Here is a 21,088-nt window from a genome sequence, read left to right as displayed (position 1 = left end):
AACAGCCCCATGGTCTGTGTGTGATGCCCACTGAGATAATGGGGCAGGTTCCCCAAATCCCCTGACAGATTGAGAGGGGTTACTGCCTAGGGCTATGGAAATCTCTATGGCATGCAAGGAAAGATCCTCTTGAGACTGTACAAAACTCATGACAGTTTGGAGGGGGGGAACCCAAGGTGGGAAAAGAAAAGAGATCACAGTGATTTGTGGAGGGACAAACATGGGGCAAAAAGGACGGAAAGGATCAGTCTAGTGTAAGCGAGCTGCTGGTCAGGGTGCATGTCCAGCCATACCCAGTGCCTGACTATCACGGTCTGTCCTGCATTGTTATTAACTCATTTTCTAACTATTTTCCTAGGTGAGGGGATTCTCTATTCTGCATATATGTATTTGCAACTCCTGACATCATGTTGCTATTGTTCAGAGCTTCAGGTAAAAGACAGAAAAAAAGTAAAATGCTTGATTCAGCAATTAGAAAATTTTCAAGAGAGAGGTGTTGGAGATCTATTTCTCTCCCAGTGAGACCTTCTGTAGAGAGCCAAATAATAGTCTTCATTCTTCTTGGTGTCGTAGATTATAGATAAATGTTACCTACTGTCAGGATTCAAGATTTCAAGACAGCAGAGAATGAGTACAGATTTACTTTGAGTAAATCCTTGTCAGTCAAATGAAAGATACAAATTTTCTAGTGACTTGTGCCTTGAAACATCTTTTTCATAATGAGGATTATGTATTCCTTGGTTCAATGTGTTTAAAAACTTTTGTTCTAGCTTTGTTTACTAAGTAGCTTGGGAGTCCTGAAATTAGATGTCTCTACTCAGGATAAACTACATCAAAATAAACTAAACACAAAAGGTGTCAAAATAAAAACAGAAGATTTTTCACATTTAGTGTCTGTTTATTGACAGAATTCCTGTGCAGTAGAAATAATGCTCAGTACCTGTGGCCTTTGTGGGTCTCAGTGCACAGTTTGTGTTTTGAACTGTTACCAAAAGGATTCTCTTTTCTGTTGCCATTTATGTACAGCAAATTTGTTAAGATAAAAAGATAAGTAAAATCAATTGTTTTAAGTTGTAAGAAACACTCTGCCAAAGTGGTAGAATGAGTGGAAAATACCTATACTTTGCTGAGGGAGCTTGTATTATAAATAATACAATGAAAATAACGATAATAAAAAATACAGGTTTTGGATGGCTTACATTATTTAAACCTGAGGTCATAATAACTGAACATTTTGAGGAAGCTCAGTAATAAACCAAAGCTTCCTTACTGATTTCCTTTTCAATCCACCAATGAAACCACAAAATCAACATTTCTAATATTCTTCTTTTTGAAAACGCAAGCGTGGCTGCTTTACTAGCAGTCAGTGTCAGTGAGACTGCTTAAAGGAGAATGGAATCATATGTGGTAAAGTCATGGCTATGATCAGGTTAATGGGGACGGAGTTTCTCTTCAATATTATTCTCAATTATATTTATGAAATATGTAAAACCTACCTTCTAATTTTACTAAAAAGTTTTAATTTTAAAGCTCTTCTATTTCAGCATCTACTGTGATTCAGAGCTGTCTACATGGAAGTGTCGTCTAGCACAGATAAGAGAAATCAGGTCTCTGAATTGCAGTGGATATAGCAATGACTCCTGGATCTTTTCTGCTTATTCTCCTGTTACTCCAGTGAGGTAAGAGATTATTTCTGAGTATTGTAAAATATATTTGCAGTAGTAGAAATCCACCGAAGGAACTTCAACCTTTCTTCATATGCATATTGTCATTATCTCAGTCTATTAATATTTGCTGTCCTTTCAAACTTATTACCCTTGAATAATTTCATGGAAAAGAAAAAAAAAATAGAGTAAAAAGTAGGCTGGTGCAGAGGATAATCATTTTCTCAACACTTCTGTTTTAACCATGAATGCTGATTAAATGTATTCCAGGACTGAGTGATTTCCTGATCCCATTTAAATCAAGATTTATTTACTATGCATTTCTATCGGTTTACAAGAGTAAATCATCAATTTGTAAAATGTCACTTGGTTTATGAGTTCTGCTAATTGCCTTAGTAGTAGGTGAAAAAGTGAAAAATTAATGTTTTAAAGATGTTGCTTATGGACTATAGCAGTGTATAAATCAATTCAGCTGATGCTTGTGAATTTAGTTTCTTGGGTTTTCCTCTTTTTAAGTTAGAATAGATGTGGTGTTCTCCTCCTGATAACTGTGGCATACTTCCTTACCCTGTTTCCTCCAGGAAAATGGAAATGCTGCTCAAAAAAAAAAAAAAAAAAAAAAAAAAGAATTTTACTTACGGAAGGAAATAACTTAATGGTAGTCCTTAAACAAGTGTCTCTGGGTATTTTGATGCCCTAGGCCACAGAAGATATTTTTGTATGTTGAGGAGATTGCAGAGAAAGTAACAATTACTTCTGACCAAGAAAATAAATACTTACACTTGAATACATGATCTGAGTGTACCAAAAAGCTCAGCTGCCACAAGACAAATTAAAAATAAAACAAACAGGCAAAACATTGCATCTCTCCCTATTGCGCTGCCATGGGCTACCAAAGGGAGCTGCTGTAGGAGGGAAACGGCAGTGGTGGCTCAAAGCACTTCTAGCTCTGCTTGGGAGAAGGAGTAGGAGGAAAGAATACTCCAGAATGTTTTCCTGTTGTGACAGAACTGATTGAATGCATCACTTGAGTTCAGGGGCTGTGGCTCAGGAATCACAACTAATACCATTTTTCATCTTAACATCTGTCCTTAAAGATCACAGTTTTATTTTCCAGACCGCAGAGGAGAGATGCCTTAGAGGTTCATGTTCTGTTTCTGGCTGTTTTTCAAATCCTCCCTGGTTATCTATAGGTCAAAAGAGCCTCAAGCATTCTGAATGAATTGTATTCTCAGCTACGCAAAAAACCACTATTAAATTCCTTTATTCTTTTATAGACATATATTACAGCAGAAATTACCTTTAACTTACTGAAATCCCATTTAGAAATATTTGTATTTTTAGAATAATATGTAGAACTTTTACATAACAGAACCTTAAAAGGTTACAAGGAAAAAAGGAATATTTTATTGTTTGTCTGGGTCTTTTATTTTATTTTTTTTTTCCTACCAGGTAAGGAATTTCTTCTGTACATGCTAGGGTTCAGAGAAAATGAATGGGTGCTGAACATACTCATCAGAAAAGTTTTCTTCTGTCCAAGATATTGCTATAGTTTTGTTCAGTATTTTATTAAGCTGGCTGCTGGCTGTAACTTTTCTGAAGACTCTGTACCTATTTTTAGTATTCTCTAATATCCTTTCTGAAGGTGTGAAACTTGGTGTTGATGAAGATTGCCAAGAAAAATCTTAAATTTTCTCAGTATTGATAACTTGCCATTGAAAACAGGTTGTTTAAACCCCTTTCATTGAAGATCTTTGCATATTTATACGCCTCCGCTACACAAGAGGAATGAGAATGTATGCATTGGGATGACAGTGGCAGGGCAAGTATGTAATGGAAACTTTCTTCACTATGCTGCCATCTTCCTCATTACTTTGGCTGCTAATTATTGATAGAAATTAGTTTTTTTTTTTTTTTTTTTTTTTTTTTTTTTTTTTTTTTTTAAAGCAGCACTGCTGCATATTTTCTTTTGTCTCAAACATAATATTTACAATGAAAATCCATAAACTTAAGTGTAAAGGTTTAAAACTAAGAGAGCTTATCCAAGTGAATGTTCTGCCTGAGCTGTCAGGGAAGTGCCAGCCTTGCAGAAGCCCTGTAGTAGTGCCAAGCAGCTTTGGAAGAAGAGTATGGAAATAAGAGCTCAAGCTCCTGCTCTTACATTGATTATATATTGAAATGACCACCAAGCCAGCTGTACCAGCCAAAGCACCGGTGTTAGCATCCTCAGGAGCAGATGGGACAGCAGTTCAGAAACCCATGCTTGCTAGAAGAGCTTATGTTGCTGCACTGTCTGGTGGTAAATGACTGTACTCTCAACAATCTTAACTAGTTGGAACAGTTTACCAAATAAAACTGTGTCCTGAATATATATATATGGCTCTGCTCATTATGAATGCCGTGCACCAGCTCTTAATAAAAATCTTATATGCTGCAGTAGACAGTTAAGTTGGTTAAACAGGTAATTATTCTTGTCAGGAGAGTTTAGTCAGGTATGGCTTCCTAGGAATGATGATAATATTTCAGCATGGTGTTACTTAAACAGTATCTGCATGATAGATGCATTAACCAATGTAGCATTTCCAAAGACACTGAAATGAGAAATAGATCCAACCTTGACAGCCCCACAGTGGACACTGACTTCTGGCTCAGGAGATTAAAGTCTTTATTTCAAGATACTGCTTTTATGCATGAAGCATGCAAAAACAAGTCTTTGGCACTGGATACCACGGACTAATAGAGTCCCTGTGTCTATAAAATGAATTTGAAATTTGCTATATTTCTTTAAGCAACAAGGTAGGCAGCTTTGGGGCTGAACTCCAAAAAGTGAAGGGGCAGATTGAGAACTGGGAAAGGTAGTGACTTCCTGGACTCCTGGCTTTCCGTCATTATCAAATGCAGTTGGGAAAGAAAGGTCTCCCTGATTTATTTATTTATTTATTTATTTGTCATTTTATTTTTTTTCCTGGTAAACCACTAGCATTCTGTCATAGTATTACTTCATTTTAATTATCAGTGCAAATCAATCCCAATTCCCTGAATATTAATTGTTCAGGTCAAAAGTGCCAAAAGGTTGTATAAAGTTTCCTAGGAAATTCAGTTTTCTTTACAAATGCTGTTTTTGGAAAGCAAGAGAGTGTTTCAGCTACACATTGTAATTTTGCCAAGAACTGTTATTTTGTTGAATCCTTCTGTGGAGATTTTAGCCAGTTGCTGAGGTTCTGGAAGGACATTAAAGGAGAAGACTCTCTTTTCGCTAATCTATGTATGAGAAGCAGATGAAACTAAATTATTATTTTAATAAGAAGCTGATATTGTTTTGCAGCATCTTTTCAGTTAGTACCCAGAATGTTTTAAATGAAACACAATGTGACGCTTCTGCTAATGGGATCTCTACTTAGTAGGAAGAGTATAACAGTACTCTTGTGGGTAGCATCCCTGCTTGTGTCTGCATGCTGGAGATGGAACTACATGTAGATGATCTTTAAGGTCTCTTCCAACCCAAGCCATTCTATGATAATGGGCAAAGATCTACATATGAGGAACAGACATATATGAAGAATGCATACTGCAGCTGTAGGAAATTGCACAAGGATGCAAATAAAAAATAATAATAATAATCTTGTCTGAAAAAAACTGTCCATGGGAGATCAAGGCATGAAAAGGCAAGTCAAGTTTTATTAGGAGAGAGAAATTATTTGAGAAATATTATTACAAAAATTAATAATTGAATGCTACTGTAAAGGTCAAATGATTACCTTTGAATTGCTCTATGGCTTCAGAATTAGATTTTGATGACTACAAACAAAACAAAACAAAACAAAGGATATGATTAAGCTGAGATCTGATACCCATGTACAAATATGGACATGATATTCCCAATTAAAGACAGGATTGCTTGTGATACTTAAGATCCTAGATAATGCGCTGTTGACAGCAACAGATGAGACACTGTAAAAGAACTTCCAAATGAAAGGTTACTGGCGTTCAGATACTGGTTCAAAGTAGTTGTATTCATTAATACAGGACCAGATATGTTGATTCAAGCTGAAAAAAAAAAAAAACAACACAAAAAGGCAGAGCAGAGACAGTGACAAAGAAATCATTTGTAACCAAGAAACAGTGTGTGTGTGTGTGTATGTACACACACAGAAAAAATATGAAAGATAGAAGAAAAAAATCAACCTGAATTGAGTAAGGATGTTAGAGGTTACAATAAAGATGATGTGAGTAATCTATCCATAGTCTCTCAAGAGGTGCATGCTGCTTTATCTTCCTGCATGAAACAAACAAACAAACAAAAAAAAACCAACAAACAACAACTTATCATGATTGGTCTATATCTCATGTTTCTGATGTTTTATTTAATTATATTATAAATATCAGATTTTTCCTATGATACTAGTGCTATCTTGGATAAATATTACACTTATAATTGGCAGATTTTATAGAATTCTCTTCAGCAACAAAACAGGGGAACTTTTTGACTAAAAGCCAAAAGAAAATTTATTGCAATATCTTATATAGGCAAAATATTTGGCCTTACAAACCACTACAGAAAGTGTTTCTGAGGCCATAATCCATTTTTGCACAAAAGCCCTTCTCAGATATGTTATTTAAGTTATTGCTGAAAGCGGTCATATTTCCAAAACTATGTTGCTGCATGCTGATAGAGTCGTTTTAAAAAAATAACTTTTGTAGGCACCCGTATTCCATTTCTTATAAACAATGTGACTAGAGCTCAGTGCTTTCTCTTCAGTTTATTTTTTCATTTTTTTTTTTAATAAATCTTTTATGATCTTCATTTCATCTTGAAATTCTTCAGCAGTGCTTTGAAAATCTATCTTTCTAAATTTATTTGTAGTACCCAAAAATCTTCAGTTTCTCAACTGTGTATTTCAACAGCTTTTCATATTACTCCAGTCGAGAAAAAAAATGATGAGCACTGTTGAATGGTTCATGCTAAATGACTCACTGCACAATTTATTGTAATACATAAAAACCTCTTCTGTGGTAAGGTATTTTGTTCCACTGGGAAAGATATTTTATAGTCAGAGTGGATCAGTAATTACCTACAGGTCCTTCAATTCCACTATCTTAATAATGTTGTGTTATATCCTCTAAACAATAACATCTCTGTATATAAATAAATTCTGAGCTTAGCATTAACACATTTTGAATGCCTGTAACAATGATGACAATCTTGTTTTTGGGTTCTTGTGAAGAACACATGCATATGGATGCATATAACCATTGATGTCCAAGGAACCAATAGGGCTCATTTCATATTGTGTTCTTATGTGCAAGTCAAAAAAAAAATCTTAATTTGAAGGATGAAATTTAGGGCCTGGTAACTTAAATAACCACTGAATATTTAAATAATCACTATACACCCTTGCTAGTAGCACCATATAATTGTAATGATTTCTGTAACCCCATAAGTGTCTCCTGAAAGGAGGTGGTACCTTTAATTTGAAGTCACACAGCTTTCAAACCCAGTAAGAGTATAATATAAAACTAATTCTCAAGCCTGTATTTTCAGGGACATATTTTAGTCATTTGAATTTGCTAGAAAAAGACTTAGAAAGTTATGGAAACTAATGTTAGAGATCAAGAAAAAGCTTTAATTTTGTCTACATAATAAATCAAAAAACTCCACAAAATTACTTATATTTACTAACAAAATAGACCAGAGTTTTGCAGAATCTGACAGTTAATCTGGAAAAGTGGTTAGTGGTTTTACTATACTTATTCTGTATGAGGAATGTATATTTTTCTATAATAATGTAGGCTTTTTTTTTAATTTTATTTTTTGCTTGTATGTTGTCTACCTTTAATTGGACACCTAAATAATTCAAAATATTTACCTAGGTAGTTGCTAAAATATTTAACAATATATTCAGCATTTATTCCCTGGGGAATTGTTCCAGTCCTTGCCTGATGCTGCTATTTTTCATTTCATATATGTCATTTGGGCACAGGAGGGAAATCTAGAATTAATAGTTCAGATCCATGACTTTAAGATCATTGAAATGCCTCAAAGCAAAGAGTATACAGTATGTTTTCTTCTTTGTCTTGAGTAATGGGTTGTCATTTATTACAGTCTACTTATTCACATCCGAAAATCGTCACTTCAGATGCCAGCTGTCTCATCATTTTTTGCATTTGGCAGACACAGATCCTCAGCTGGCGAAAGCTATGGTAAAATCATTCAAGTAAATGAAAGACCGTCCCATTAATGTCCTCAGTGAACATCGATGCATCCAACGGAGGTGGATGATGAGAATAAAGTGACAGTTACATCAGTACTGCTTAGCAGTAGGAGCAATGTGGATATCTCTCATTGTTTTGATTTGTCTTTAAAAGCTCTTCTTAGCATCAGGAAAATGTAAATGTACTAAATGAGAGAGCTCATACAAGACTAAACCACAAAACCTTTCATGGTGTATACCATCTTATTCTCGAAGGCTACAGAACACATGGATGGGAGACTTTGATCCTATTAGCACTGCATGAGTGGAAGTCAGCAAGAAAACAAAACCTCGAGTTATGCCAATGGGAAAGTCAGTTACATAAGTAATTGTCTACAAAAACAGGAAAAATACCCTTTCTTTTACAAGGAACTAAGGTCATCCATGGCTAACTGGAAAACAAGGTTAGTCCTTTGCATCTATTGCCCCTAGATCTGCCTGTGGCATTTTTGGCCCCTAAGGACCGTTACTAAATATAGACTTGTTTTTCAAGCATACCCAGCTCCTGTCCATCACAATATGGTGCAGCTGTCTGGTGACATGGGCCACTCTGAGGGATCTAGTGTGGGTTCATGGCCTGACTCTTTGGAGCACATCACAATTTTTTCTTTTTTTCCTGTTATGCAGAAAGTAACTCTCCAGCTGTGCACATCTGCCCAGAATTTGGTTACAGAACTTTCAGAAAATTATTTCTGAAGTTATTTAATGTCCAGAGGAGATTTAATGTGAGGATCTGAGTATCCCAAAACAGCCAGAACCACCTACTGCTGGTTACTGTCCAGCGAAGATTAGATAGACTTGGCAGGTAGGATTCTAGACAACTCCAGGAGCTACAGAAACTTATGTCAAATAGAAAACCTAAGAAAAATACAATGGCCTGCATATGAGGACTCACAAGCCACTGGCCAATTGGCTATCTCACACTGGGGCTGAGTCATGATGTTCATCCTTCTGAAAGTTTTAACACAGTGAGTACTGGTGCCCTGTGTTATGGATGGAAGAAAGAAGGATGAAGATTAAATAACTTGATTGCAGCCACAAAAAAACTGGTGTCCAAGCCAGAGGTAAAGTACAGCAGACTTTATTCTCAGCTGACTGAAGCTCACAGTACCTTCTGGTCTTGAGCCAGTTTTTTCAGGTGCAGAGGAGGCATCCCCAAACATTCATCCCCAAATTCTCATTGTCCGTCAGTGCAGCAGCAGCCAGCATAACAACCCTGAAGGTAGTGACTGAGACATCTTGAGGCTACAGAAACTACCTGTCTTTTACTTCCCACATTTTAAAAGTCTGTGGAGTGCATCCCAATTTCATAAATATAAATAGACTAAAAATTAATCTGATTTGACTGTGAAATATTTTAAATAGTTTTTGCCAGCTTGCTTGACCAAGAATGGCATCTATAACACCAGTGAATTAAAGGATCCTCACTCTCATGGATTTTAAAAGCCAAAAGTGAAGTACTCTTGAGAGATGAGCAATGGCTTTGTGTGTGGATATCCTCCCACAGAAAAAGCTAACAACTCTTAATTAAAAAGGGGAAAGAGAAATTGATAAATATACCTGGACTGATAAGTATGAGGCCAAAGTTACACTCAATTTAATGAAACTACAAGATACACAGCTCCTGGATACTTAACTGTACTGGGCCTGAGATAAATTCATGGTCTGCAAGGTACAAATATGATGACAGTTCTATTACAAAGTCTTTAAGAAGTATATATGTTGTTATGTTTCTTAGAGCAGTGCACTGGATTATAAAATGTTTTATGTTATATAACAGTGATTTGTTAACTGGTTAAAACTTACTAAGCAGTTATAGTCTCCTTCTTCTTCCACCCAAAGGATTTTTTTTTTTTTGATGGGAAACAAAAAACAGCATCTAACTTCTTTTTCTCTAGATTTCAATCCCAGAATTTCGGCAACATTACAGTAAAAAGAGTTGTTCTCACATAGGCTATTATTAGGTATTTTACTGTTAAGGAAATGACCTAAAACGTATATATGTCTTTCCAAATTACATTTGAAGAGGTAAAACTACAAAACTGATTAAGAAATGGCAAGCAGCCATTGAATGCTACTCACTTAATTTGAGTCTTACATCTGTTTTATTCTCAAGAATTAACATTGACTTGGAATGAATTGCTCCTGATGCAAACCAGGGTGTAGTAACCTCCTAATTCTGCATTTAATGAAGCCAGTGGTAGATATTATTTCAATGGGTACAGCGTCAGCCTCTGTTTGTGAACAGCAAATCTGGAGCAAAACTGAGATGTGCAGCACGTCTCAGGTACCAAATTTAAGATTGCTCTGAGCAGCTCTTGGAGGAATGTGAAGGGCAAAGGCACTTATCCAAAGTCAGAGGCCTGCTGGCCCTTCTTGCTGTTATCCCACAAATGTTCTTTCACAATGTATAGCTGACTTAAACCAATCTATACACTCTTGCCTTTGGCTTCTTTTGCTGTTTGTATTAATATAACCGTTTGGGACCTGTATGATAAATCACAGATTAATTAAGGAGGATTAAGAAGACTCTACCTTTTTCTGTTGTACACCTGAACCAATTTCATCTGAAAGCATGTGGTTACACAGAGGCTCCTGCTCTCAATGAGATGTTTCAGGAGGATGATCTAGTTGCTCTTATAGTTTTGTTTGAATGGCTTGAATTCTCTTAATCTTCTTGCAGCTCCAAGAGATGGGGCAGCACTACAGCTGTGCTGCTTTGTATCAGCTTTAAACTGGTGTGGAACCTAATGCTGAGAAAAAGACCCCTTGGGGGCAGGGTCTTCATTGCCTCCTCTTAATGCTGCAAAGACCGGTGTTCAGAAACTACTAATAAACTCACGACAGTACCAAGGATGGACCACAGCCATACAGATATTTCCATCCAGGCCTCATTCATTTTATGAAGGGATGAAGACATGCTGAGCAGCCAGATTTCTCCTCCTGCCTGTTAAAGTTTAACACAGAGAAGCAAGTAATGATCACTGTAGCTGCAGAGGCTGAGGAAGATGCTCTCTTAAGTTCTAAGGGTCTCTAAGCCGAGGAGCAGTGGCCTTGGAGACTGGGGGATGTGGAAGGCTCTGGTAACAACAGGTGTGGAGGCATAGAGAGGAACTGGTTAACATGCTGGTGTCCTGTGAACTGCTGCTACAGAGTGCTTGCAAGGTGAAGTTCAGAGCATGGTGATATTTTGGAGGCCAGCTGATAGAGTTGGCCAAGTCAGAGCAGTTTCTAGATGTGTATTAATTTTGAAAAAAGATTTAAGTGTTCTGGGAGATGTGCTTGTATCTGGGAATTGTACACCGTCCCATAGTTATGTTTGTAACATTAAATGTCTACGTGACTTTGTGGGAATGAGAATAAATTGATATATTTAATATTAACATCCTGATGGAGGGAAAATAAAGAGGTGAGATCAGGTTTTGACTGGCATCATCCTCTGTTTCAGTATCAGAGTTTTACAGGAACAGATGCAAACTATAAAGAAAATAGTTTCTTTTATAGTTTTTGCCATATTTGACCTCCTGTAGAGCCTGTGCAACCTAGAAGAGGTTGTCTTCACCAGATCCAGGGGTACTTGTGCTCAGGTGCTGCTGGAGACCCAGCTCCCTGCTGAGGCTGTGCAGCAGCCAAGCGTGGAGCATTTGGGCTTGCGGGGTGGGGAGCCCCAGGCCCCCGTCCACAACCCGGGGAGTCCAAGTCCAAATCCTGTGCTCTTTAGATCTGCCTCAGTTGTTACAGCAGCCGGGCTGCCTCTTCCCCTCGGTGCGCAGAAGATGATGTCGAGGGATGGGCTTTCGCGAAGCGCTGGGAACATACCAGTTTTTATGGCGAAGATAAGGGGGCTGGTTTTATTTGGCTGTGTTTCACCCCAGTGCCGAGCTTTATTACTGCTGCTCTTTCCAGCCAGATCGGCGCGGCCACAGCTCCTCAGTCGCACCCGGCGGATTTGGGGCAAAGCATCCCCCGGAGGGACCGGGGGCACCTGGCCGGCCCCAGCCCGCTGTGGGGCGGCCGGGCTCGGCTCCCCCTGTCCCGCGGAGCCCCCCGGAGGGCCGGGCTGCCCTGGGCTCGGCAGCAGCGCCGCAGCCCGGCTCCGAGGTGGGCAGCAGCGGGGCTGGGGCCGGGGGGCTGCGGGGGCTTCGTGGGGGTGCCCGGAGCCTGCAGGGGCTGTGGGGGACTCGCGAGGGGAGCCGGCGCCCGAGGCTCTCAGGTGTTCGTGTGGGGAGCGGCTGTGCGTGAGTACATCCCCCTCCTCCTCCTCCTCTTCTTCTTCCTCCTCCTCCTAACTTATTCGAGCTTTGCAAACCCGCGAATGCCGGGTTTTTAACCCAGCCGTTTCATGTAGTGGGTCTTCTCCACGCTTTGGCTGCTTTTTTTTTTCCATCCTGCCACATTGATGCTTTTGGGCCACCAGTCCCAGGATTCAGGGAATTATAGGAAAATCCTACATTGAAATTAATTATGCTGCTATCCATTCAGCTTAGTCTCTCAAACCATTAGACAAAGAATGCAAATCTGGAATTTACTCTAAAAATCCCATGATCTATAAAAAATAGATGATAGCTGAGAGCTGAACTGTGTGGATTGAATGCTCCTGAGGTTGGTAGGATGGCTGATTTAATTTATTCATTATGTAGTGGCTTTGAGTATTTTGTTTTCAAACGTATTGCTGCTTGTGGCAGCATAGAAAATTGTTTCTCTGAGTCTCTGGACATTTGTTAACAAAGTTGAGCTTTGATTAGTGAAGGTATGGGACATGGATTTGTTTGTTGTTTCTGCAGCCCCTCGTGTACTGGTTATAGCTGGATGTGAAGCAAAAAATGTTTCTTAGATATGAAACAAATCGAAGCTGTGAATTTCCAACTTGCTTTTTGTGAACAGCAGCTCTAAATTCAGTTCAGATGTCTTCCAATCAAAAGAAAGCTGAATACCAGGAAGAGTAGTTTTATTCTCATACAGAAATAGATTACTGGTTTTGATATTTGTTCGCGGGTCAGCTTCACTTTTTCACTGGTAGTGAGGAAATGAAAGATTTTTAAAGAAGGACATGGTGTAACACTGTGCGATGCAGCCTTTGTGGGTACTAGTGGCTTACTGAGGTATCTGTTATCTTTTGCATTTAGAAGTGGTTGCAGCCCAATCAACAACCAGAAGGATTCAGATATGCACTTTTACACCAAGACTGTTTAACAGTGATGCTGCTAAGTGGTTCTGAGCTAGTTTGATTACTGAAATTATCAGATACTGGGGGAATATGACAAGTCCAACATTTTTGTTCACTAAGGCTGGTGTCATGGTGTTTGCATCCTGGGAACAAGGCAAGATCTGTGGGGCAAAGTAGAGTATATCAGAGTAATATGTATTTTCAAACTATCTGCAAAAGTCCAGCAAAATGCGAGTGCTAGCAACTGCGCCTGCCTTCGCTTTGATACAACTTGTCATACAGGAAAGGGATAATGCTATTTTTTTGCAGCAATGTGTTTTAACCCTTTTCTGCAGAGAGAAGCAAGATCTCTGTTGTGTAATACCGAGAAATGAGGCAGCTGTGCCTTTGTGCATTTGGGCAGACTTTCTTTGAGCTCTAAAAAGGTTTGTAGAGACGGAGTCCTTTCCAAGTGCGTAGCCACCAGGCGGTGGGGGGCATGGTTTTGCTGCGAATAGGGTGTGCATGGCTTCAGGTTCAGGCTGCAGCAATGATGTCGTGTGAGCTGTTTTCTCTGTTAGGGTGGGGAACTGCAAGTGATTCATTCTGGGAGAGAAAACAGTTTGTAAGACACTGTGGAAAGAAACTTCTCCATAAAGGAGAATTATCTGGGGTGGCTTAAAGACATCTATTGACGGGGCCAAACCCAATCTTAAGTTTTTCCTGCTTTGTCTCACCATCCTTCTGTTCCCCAGAATTGAGGAAATACCTGGGACGAGCTATACCCAGATGGGATTCGTTTTGCTGAAATGTAGGTCTGCAGCAGATTCTCTTTAGCACCCTGTAGTGTCTCCCCATAACACCAGGCCAGGAATCAGTGAAGTCTCAAGAACCTCTGAACTCTAGAAATGGAGAAAAACCTTGAGGCAGCTTTCGAAACATCCTGCAAGACCTCAAGGCTAACAAAAATATCATGAGACATAAGAAATGCTTCCTTGAGTCACACACAATTAGACTCCTTACTCCATGCTTCAGAGCAAATGCGTCTAAGCCTGATGCCACGAAAGAGATCCGAGGGCTCTTTTAAAGCTGCCCCTGAGGAAGCTCATGGAAGGAGAGTTCTTTACACTGATTTCCAGAGACTTGCTGTGAGTTTTGTAGTGTCAAGATACTACAGCCAATAAAAATTTGAATAAAACAAAGAGAGGAAGAAGGCAGGAGAGATATGTGATCTTCATACGTAGCTTCAAAACATGAAAAGATGTCATTGGGAAAATTAAAAATCAAAATACATCGAGAAGAGAATAAGGGACAGCTAAGAGAAACAGCTGAGGACAACGACGGGCACAAAAATGGTGCAGTTAGATGAAAGTATCTGTCCTATTAAGAATTTGGACAAGGTAAATGAGAGACAACAGAAATCCTTAATTATTTAAATAAAGAGCTTTGAGTATTGAAGAAAATCAAGTATCTTAAGCCTTTGGTGTGTAACAAAGTCTTTTAAAGGGCTGGTGGAATAAAGGCGTGAAAGCAGCTGTGACTCATCTACAGATAAGGAAGAATATGTCCTGGCCAAAGACAGATGTGAAAGTGTGCATGAAGAAATCCTTTTCTAAGAAAACAGCTATATGTTCCAGAGAAATGAAGAAAAATCACAAGGATAAAGCAGGTGTTCTCTGGAGAAAACTTACTTAGCAGAACAGGAAAGGATGGTTTCAAATAGAGGCTTTGTTGGGGTTGAAGCAACAAGTGTTTGTTATAAGTTTTCAAGGTTGATTTATAGAGACATCAATACAGATAGTGGCCTTAGTACATTTTAACTGTCTGAAAACAACCTGCAGATTAATGCAGAGAACAAAAAAGGCTAGGGTAGCTGTTGCTAGCAGCCAGGTGATGGCAGCGCATAGTCGGCTCCTCACCTTCTTGGGAGTAAACTCACATCTTTTCCTCTGTGGAATAAGATGTATAAAGTGATTGTGGTGCTTATACAAAGGAGACAGATGTGACCCTAGACTGTGATGGGTATTTCTGATAAAATACTGGTAATGAGCTAACCACTGAAGTACAGGATGGATTCACAGCAGTAGAAATATGGCTGGTAGGGGGGGAAAATGACAGGATATTTCCACATTCTTCACAAGGTGATTAATCATTGGAGAAGACTGGGAGAGAAGAGACAGACAAAACTACCCTTCTGTCATTTCAGTTGCTAATAATAAATGATCAGAGTAAAACTGACCCTAAAGCAGTGTGAATAGGTATGATGGTACTGAGAGACTTGCTGGTAGACCCAAAAAAATTAACTTTGAGTGTGGAGTAAAGAGTAAATAACTATAAGTAACTATGAGTAAAGAGTAAATAACTTGAGGAGCAACAGCTAGCTATCACAGCTCAGAAAATAAGTTAGGTATTCCTAATGGTCAGTTCTCTTTAACAGTTATTTAGTGTCTAGCAGCTATCAACAAGAAAAAAAAAATAAATTGCAAAACATCAACTAGAAAACAACACAGAGAACTTGATTTTTTCACTGCGTTGTTCAATAATGTATTGGTACTATTTGTGATTCTGGTCTCCACAGTTTTAGGCTGTGGAGCACTGATCCAGGCTTGCTTTATAATTAATTTGTACTTTTTGCAAATATCTTCAAATGATGACTTCTGTGAGTCTACAGAGACTGTATGAAATCCCTGTTGAGAATTGTTAGGTTTTCTTGTGGTGCTTCCCATCTCCTACACATCAGGAGCTTCCTGAGCCCTGGCAGAACAGCGGTATGCAGAGGCAGTTTGGCCCTAGTGTGTGCATAGTCAGTAAAGGGGGTGATTAGGATGTTGGCATGTCCCTTTCATTACGTTCAGGTAAAGAGCAGAAGACACCACCGACTGCAGAGTTGGGTCTCATCTCACCAATACTATTGGCATGGGGAAACTGTTGAGGCATGATGAAAATGAAAGGGAAAAAGCAGCCTGCAACCAACAGGGCCTGTGAGTTAGACAGGGATAAATAATAATAATAATAATAAAAAGTTTTAAAATGTCTTACTGTTCAGAAAAAATCAGACTTTTGTAGGGCTGTGGGCAAACGTTCTGCGTGCTCTCAAAGCTCTACACAGTGTTTATCTGTCAGCAATGTTAACTGCTGAGAGAGATGGCAATTTGATCAATTTGTGAGGTATTAGCATTTATAACCCACTGTGTCTTTTAATGACCTATTTTAAACATGTATGGGAGAAAAAAAGGTTTTACTCAGAGTGGAAAATCCATAAAACTGCCCATTTCCAAAGCCGCCAGTGACTACAGAAAGATGCCAGTTTTTATAAATAGACTTAAAAGAAAACAAGCAAAACTTTAGAATTTGTCCTTGATTAAGGAGCAGTGATAGTGTAACAAAGATTTTATACTGCATGAAGAGATTGAATAGATTCTATGTGAAAATGTTAAAGTGAAAAGAACTGTTGAATGAAAGTGACTAACTCTAAAACTAAAAGTTTGCACCTGCAGAGATGGCAGCTCTGGCTCACTGATATATTCAGGAGCTCTGTGTATTCCTTTTGATGTTTATTTTTTTTTTTTTTGGATGGATATTACCAAGAAGTCACAGCATGCCCAGAATTTTGACTTTGCTTTTATTAGTGGTTCAGATCAGGAAGAGTATGACTATGTGCTTCAGAAACTTACCTGGTGTTTGTGAAGTAATGGGTAAAAATGCATTATTTTCTCCATGTTCAGTGATGGTTTTCAAAAACATCCTGAAAGAGTTTCGGCTACGCACTGAAGCTCTTCTGTCTGTGTGGTTGTGTACGCCCTCATGGAGAGGAACCTAGGAAAATTCATTTTGTTTCCCATGATGGAAAAATATATTTCAAATTCCTTTATTACAAGAGAGAAAAGGTGGGAATATATAATTATATTTACATAAACATTTTTACCATTATTTTATTGAGGACAGGCTGACTTCATGGGGAAAACACATGGAAGCAGACAAGATACATCTGGGTTATAGAAATGCGAATGATTGTTGGAAACTTAATTCTGTAACTTGTGGTGAGTCCACAGCTGACTGATGTCAAGATTTGTGTGTCTGTGCCCCCAGACAGCTCCCTGTTGAGGTCAGGACCCTGGAGGTTGTTCTGGCTGCTTGAGGGGTCCAGACTTAAGAGGAGAGAGGCAGAACTCAGAGATTTTCGCCATGGGCTGCAGGGGTCATGGGCACAGCTTTGAGGAGTCTGACTGAAGGAAGGAGTTTAGAGTGCAGAGTAATGTGGGGTTTGGGGTTTAGAGAAAATAGAGCCATTGCTGTTCCTTTGTTGGTCACGTCTGTGGGGATCTGACACCTATTTGCTGTTTTCTTCATAAAAAACTTCCTTTGACCTTCTTTGGCTTTCTGGCAAAACCCCCTTTCAGAAGCATTTAGACCATTTTCTTCCCTTTCCCAGAAACTCCTGCTGCTGCTGTGTTGCCCCACACGCTGTCATCAGTGTATTCTTATGGGTGTTCAGGAGCTTCCAGCCCAGCACCAGCAGCTGGGGTGACATGGATGTTGCCTTCCTGGCAAACATGCCTGAAAAGGCTCTGGAGAGACCAGAAGGCAGAGTGTGTTGAAGGCAGTGCCATTTCTTGGAGTTGAATGTGCATTGGGACATGCTGCCCACATCCATGAGCAGCATTGCTCTACCCCTTTTGCAACTGCAAGTGCATGCATGACAGGCCTCAGCAGTCAGTCACCAAGTGCTTTTAACACACCTGGATCACACCAGGAGGTGGTTTCCAGTGACCACCTTCTTTGCTAAAAACAGAGCCCCCCGAGGAAGCGTTCAGACTAAGGCATTTCCAGTTGGGGCAGTGGGATCCAAGCCCAGGGGATGGTGTCTCTACTTGTCCCTGAAGCTGAGCCTCAACCAACCTCCTATCCCCACCCTCGTGGGGGCCTCTTGCAGCACCCCTTTTGGGCCCTGTTTCCTGGAACACCCATCCCACATCCCACCCCTCATTTGTGGCATCACACGTAGGCTCTGCCCTGAACTCTCTTTGGAGTAAGAGCAAGACACTGTGTCAGAGTCACTGCTTTTATAGATTTTTTTTTAATTCAAAACTAAACATGCCCTGCTAAAGGCGCCGGGGAGGCGGCCTCTTGCAGGGTTTGGGAGAGTCCGGGCTGCTGTTGGATCTTCTCTTCGGGGGGCGCCGGGGCCCCCCAGGAGAACTGTCCCTGCCCTGGCCAGGAGGAGACGGCCTGTGGCTGCAGCCCTGCATCGCGGCACCTTCTGTTGCCGCCTGTCCCGGCTCTCTGCAGGGCTCCTCCCGCTCTGTGGGGATGGGTGCAGTGGGAGGGTGGGCAGGACCCCCACGCAGGGCGGCACTGGAGGTGCTGGGGAGCTCCTCGATATCAGAATCCTCTGAGCTGCTGGAGGACAGCACGATGGTGAGAGGAGCATCCTGGCAGGAGGCAGCATGGCTGGGGGTGGCTTCAGTGCTGTTTTCTGGCTCCCGGACATGGGAGCACCCCAGGTCCACCTCAGGGCCATTCTGGTGCTGGCTTGCAGGAGGGGGCTCCAGGAGCCCCAGCTCCTCGAGGAACTCATCGCTGCACATGTCTACAGCTCTATCAATGAGCTGGTTCACAAAGCGCTCTGTATGGCCCTGCAGGAACGGCTGCATCTCGCGAACCAAGACCACCTCCTCCAGCCCAAAGCGGCACAGCCAAGCAATGACCTTGGCCTCTAGCACATCCTGGTCCCACCAGGCAGCCCCAAACAACTCCCTGGCTTGCTGGCGCACCCAGGGCCTCAGAGGACCGAGGATTTCAGGATGCTCCCTGAAGAGGGCCGCCCATTCCTCTGGCAGGAGGCCGCTCACGGCAGCCGGGGGCACCGGCACTGCAGCCCCCTGCTCGTCCTGCTGGCTGTCCTCTTGGTTCTCTGCATGGCTGACAACTTGGACCTCCAGAAAGTCGTCTTCGGACCAGATGGAGTAGCGTATGGAGGTGATGTCCTGCCTGCAGAGGGGGCAGCTGACGCTCCTCTTGGCCCAGCGCATGATGCAGCCGAAGCAGAACTGGTGCTGACAGGGGCTGATGACGCTGGGCTCCTTCAGGGACCCCTGGCACACAGGGCAGGTGACTTCAGCCTCTGTGGCCATGGTGCTGTCTCGCTGCGGCAGGCTGGGGAGAGCTGCGGGTGGTGAGCTGCTTCCCCTCTCTGGTGCCGCCGAGACAGGTGCTGCGCGCTGCAAGGAGGAGAGAGGCCAGGGTCAGCAGGAAACCCCCAGACCCATCCCCATCCCCGCGGCTGAGCCATCCCGTGCCCCCTGCGGGCCACCCCAGGGTACGTGTCCCCACACAGCTCACCTGTGTTGCTGCAAGCGCGCCTCACAGGGCCCCGGCTGCCTGAGCCAGGCAGGGCCGGGGAAACACGGGTACTGGCTGTGGGGACAGGCACTGAGAACAGCTGCCAGTGGCCCCCCAGCACAGCTCCACCAAACCCTTGCTCGTCTCTCCAAGCCTCGCACACTCGCTCAGCAGGAGTCCAGGCACGAGCCAGGCTGGGGCGGGCTCTGCCAGCGCCCCTATATAAGCAGTGAGGGCCGTGAGGTCACAGCCTATCGCTGGGTGACATCACAGCCCATCGCTCTGTGTGACATGTCTGAGAGCATTGCCCAGACGCTTTGTGAACTTCAGCAGGCTTCCTGCCCTCACCACTTCACTGGGAGGCCTGTTTCAGTGGCCGAGACCCCCGCCAGTGAAGAGTCTTTTCCTCACCTCCAGCCAGACCCTCCCCTGTCACAGCCTCATGCCGTTCCCTTGAGTTTTGTCACTGTCCCCAGAGAGCAGAGCTCTGTGCCAGGCCCTCTGCTCCCCTCCTGAGGAAAATGTAGGCCACCATGAGACCTCTCTTCAGTCTCCTGCAGGCCGAACAAAAGCAGAGACCTCAGCCGCTCCTCCTCCATCTTGCCCTCCAGATCCTCCACTAGCTTGAAGCCCTCCTTTGGGCACTCCAATAGTTTTATGTCCTTCTGTTACTGTGGTGCCCAAAACTGCACACAGGACTGGAGGTGAAGCTGAAAGAGCACAGAGCAGAGCACAGCGATCCCTTCCCCTGACCGGCTAGCACAGTTGTGCTGGAGACATCAAGTGGCCGGTAGACCAAAGGAATGCAAGAGGTTGTTTCAGAAATGAGTCCCATTATCTGATTCAATTCTTTTGGGCATGCCATGTCACCATAAGACCTGCTTTTCAAGGCCCTGTTTGAACCAGAGCTCCTTTTCCCGCTGAAACTGCTACCACTTTCCCATGTTTCACTTTGGTCAAGCTGTCACTTTCTGACTAGAAGAAAAACAAAAATCATAGAATCATAGAATCATAGAATATCCTGAGTTGGAAGGGACCCTTAAGGATCATCAAGTCCAACTCTTGACACCGCACAGGTCTACCCAAAAGTTCAGACCATGTGACTAAGTGCACAGTCCAATCTCTTCTTAAATTCAGTCAGGCTCGGTGCAGTGACCACTTCCCTGGGGAGCCTGTTCCAGTGTGCAACCACCCTCTCTGTGAAGAACCCCCTCCTGATGTCAAGTCTAAACTTCCCCTGCCTCAGCTTAACCCTGTTCCCGCGGGTCCTGTCGCTGGTGTTAATGGAGAAAAGGTCTCCTGCCTCTCGACACCCCCTTACGAGGAAGTTGTAGACTGCGATGAGGTCTCCCCTCAGCCTCCTCTTCTCCAGGCTGAACAGGCCCAGTGCCCTCAGCCGTTCCTCGTACGTCTTCCCCTCCAGGCCTTTCACCATCTTCGTAGCCCTCCTCTGGACACTCTCCAACAGTTTCATGTCCTTTTTATACTGTGGTGCCCAGAACTGCACACAGTACTCGAGGTGAGGTCGCACCAGCGCAGAGTAGAGCGGGACAATCACCTCCCTCGACCTACTAGCGATGCCGTGCTTGATGCACCCCAGGACACGGTTGGCCCTCCTGGCTGCCAGGGCACACTGCCGGCTCATATTCAACTTGTTGTCTACCACGACCCCCAGATCCCTCTCT

The 21,088-nt window shown here is 42.1% G+C and overlaps 1 protein-coding gene across 1 annotated transcript; it reads right to left on the bottom strand.

Annotated features, from left to right (window-relative positions):
• Window positions 1–18,163: 18,163 nt before the first annotated feature.
• On the bottom strand, window positions 18,164–20,288 carry LOC140001560 (E3 ubiquitin-protein ligase Topors-like). Its single transcript, XM_072033339.1, has 2 exons — window positions 19,404–20,288; window positions 18,164–19,282 (listed from the first exon to the last, which is right to left on the bottom strand). Exon 2 carries the CDS (start codon window positions 19,193–19,195, stop codon window positions 18,164–18,166), a length of 1,032 nt encoding a protein of 343 aa, XP_071889440.1. The 5' UTR covers window positions 19,196–19,282; window positions 19,404–20,288.
• Between the last annotated feature and the right edge of the window lie 800 nt (window positions 20,289–21,088).

Source organism: Anas platyrhynchos, chromosome 2 (assembly GCF_047663525.1).
Source record: "Anas platyrhynchos isolate ZD024472 breed Pekin duck chromosome 2, IASCAAS_PekinDuck_T2T, whole genome shotgun sequence".
NCBI classification, from domain to species: Eukaryota; Metazoa; Chordata; class Aves; order Anseriformes; family Anatidae; genus Anas; species Anas platyrhynchos.
Note: the sequence above shows the minus strand (reverse complement) of the source record. Positions and strands in the feature narration are given on the sequence as shown.

What these genes read in the sequence shown, in the direction of transcription:
- LOC140001560 (XM_072033339.1), bottom strand. Translation starts at nt 19,195, where the DNA reads ATGGCCACAGAGGCTGAAGTCACCTGCCCTGTGTGCCAGGGGTCCCTG.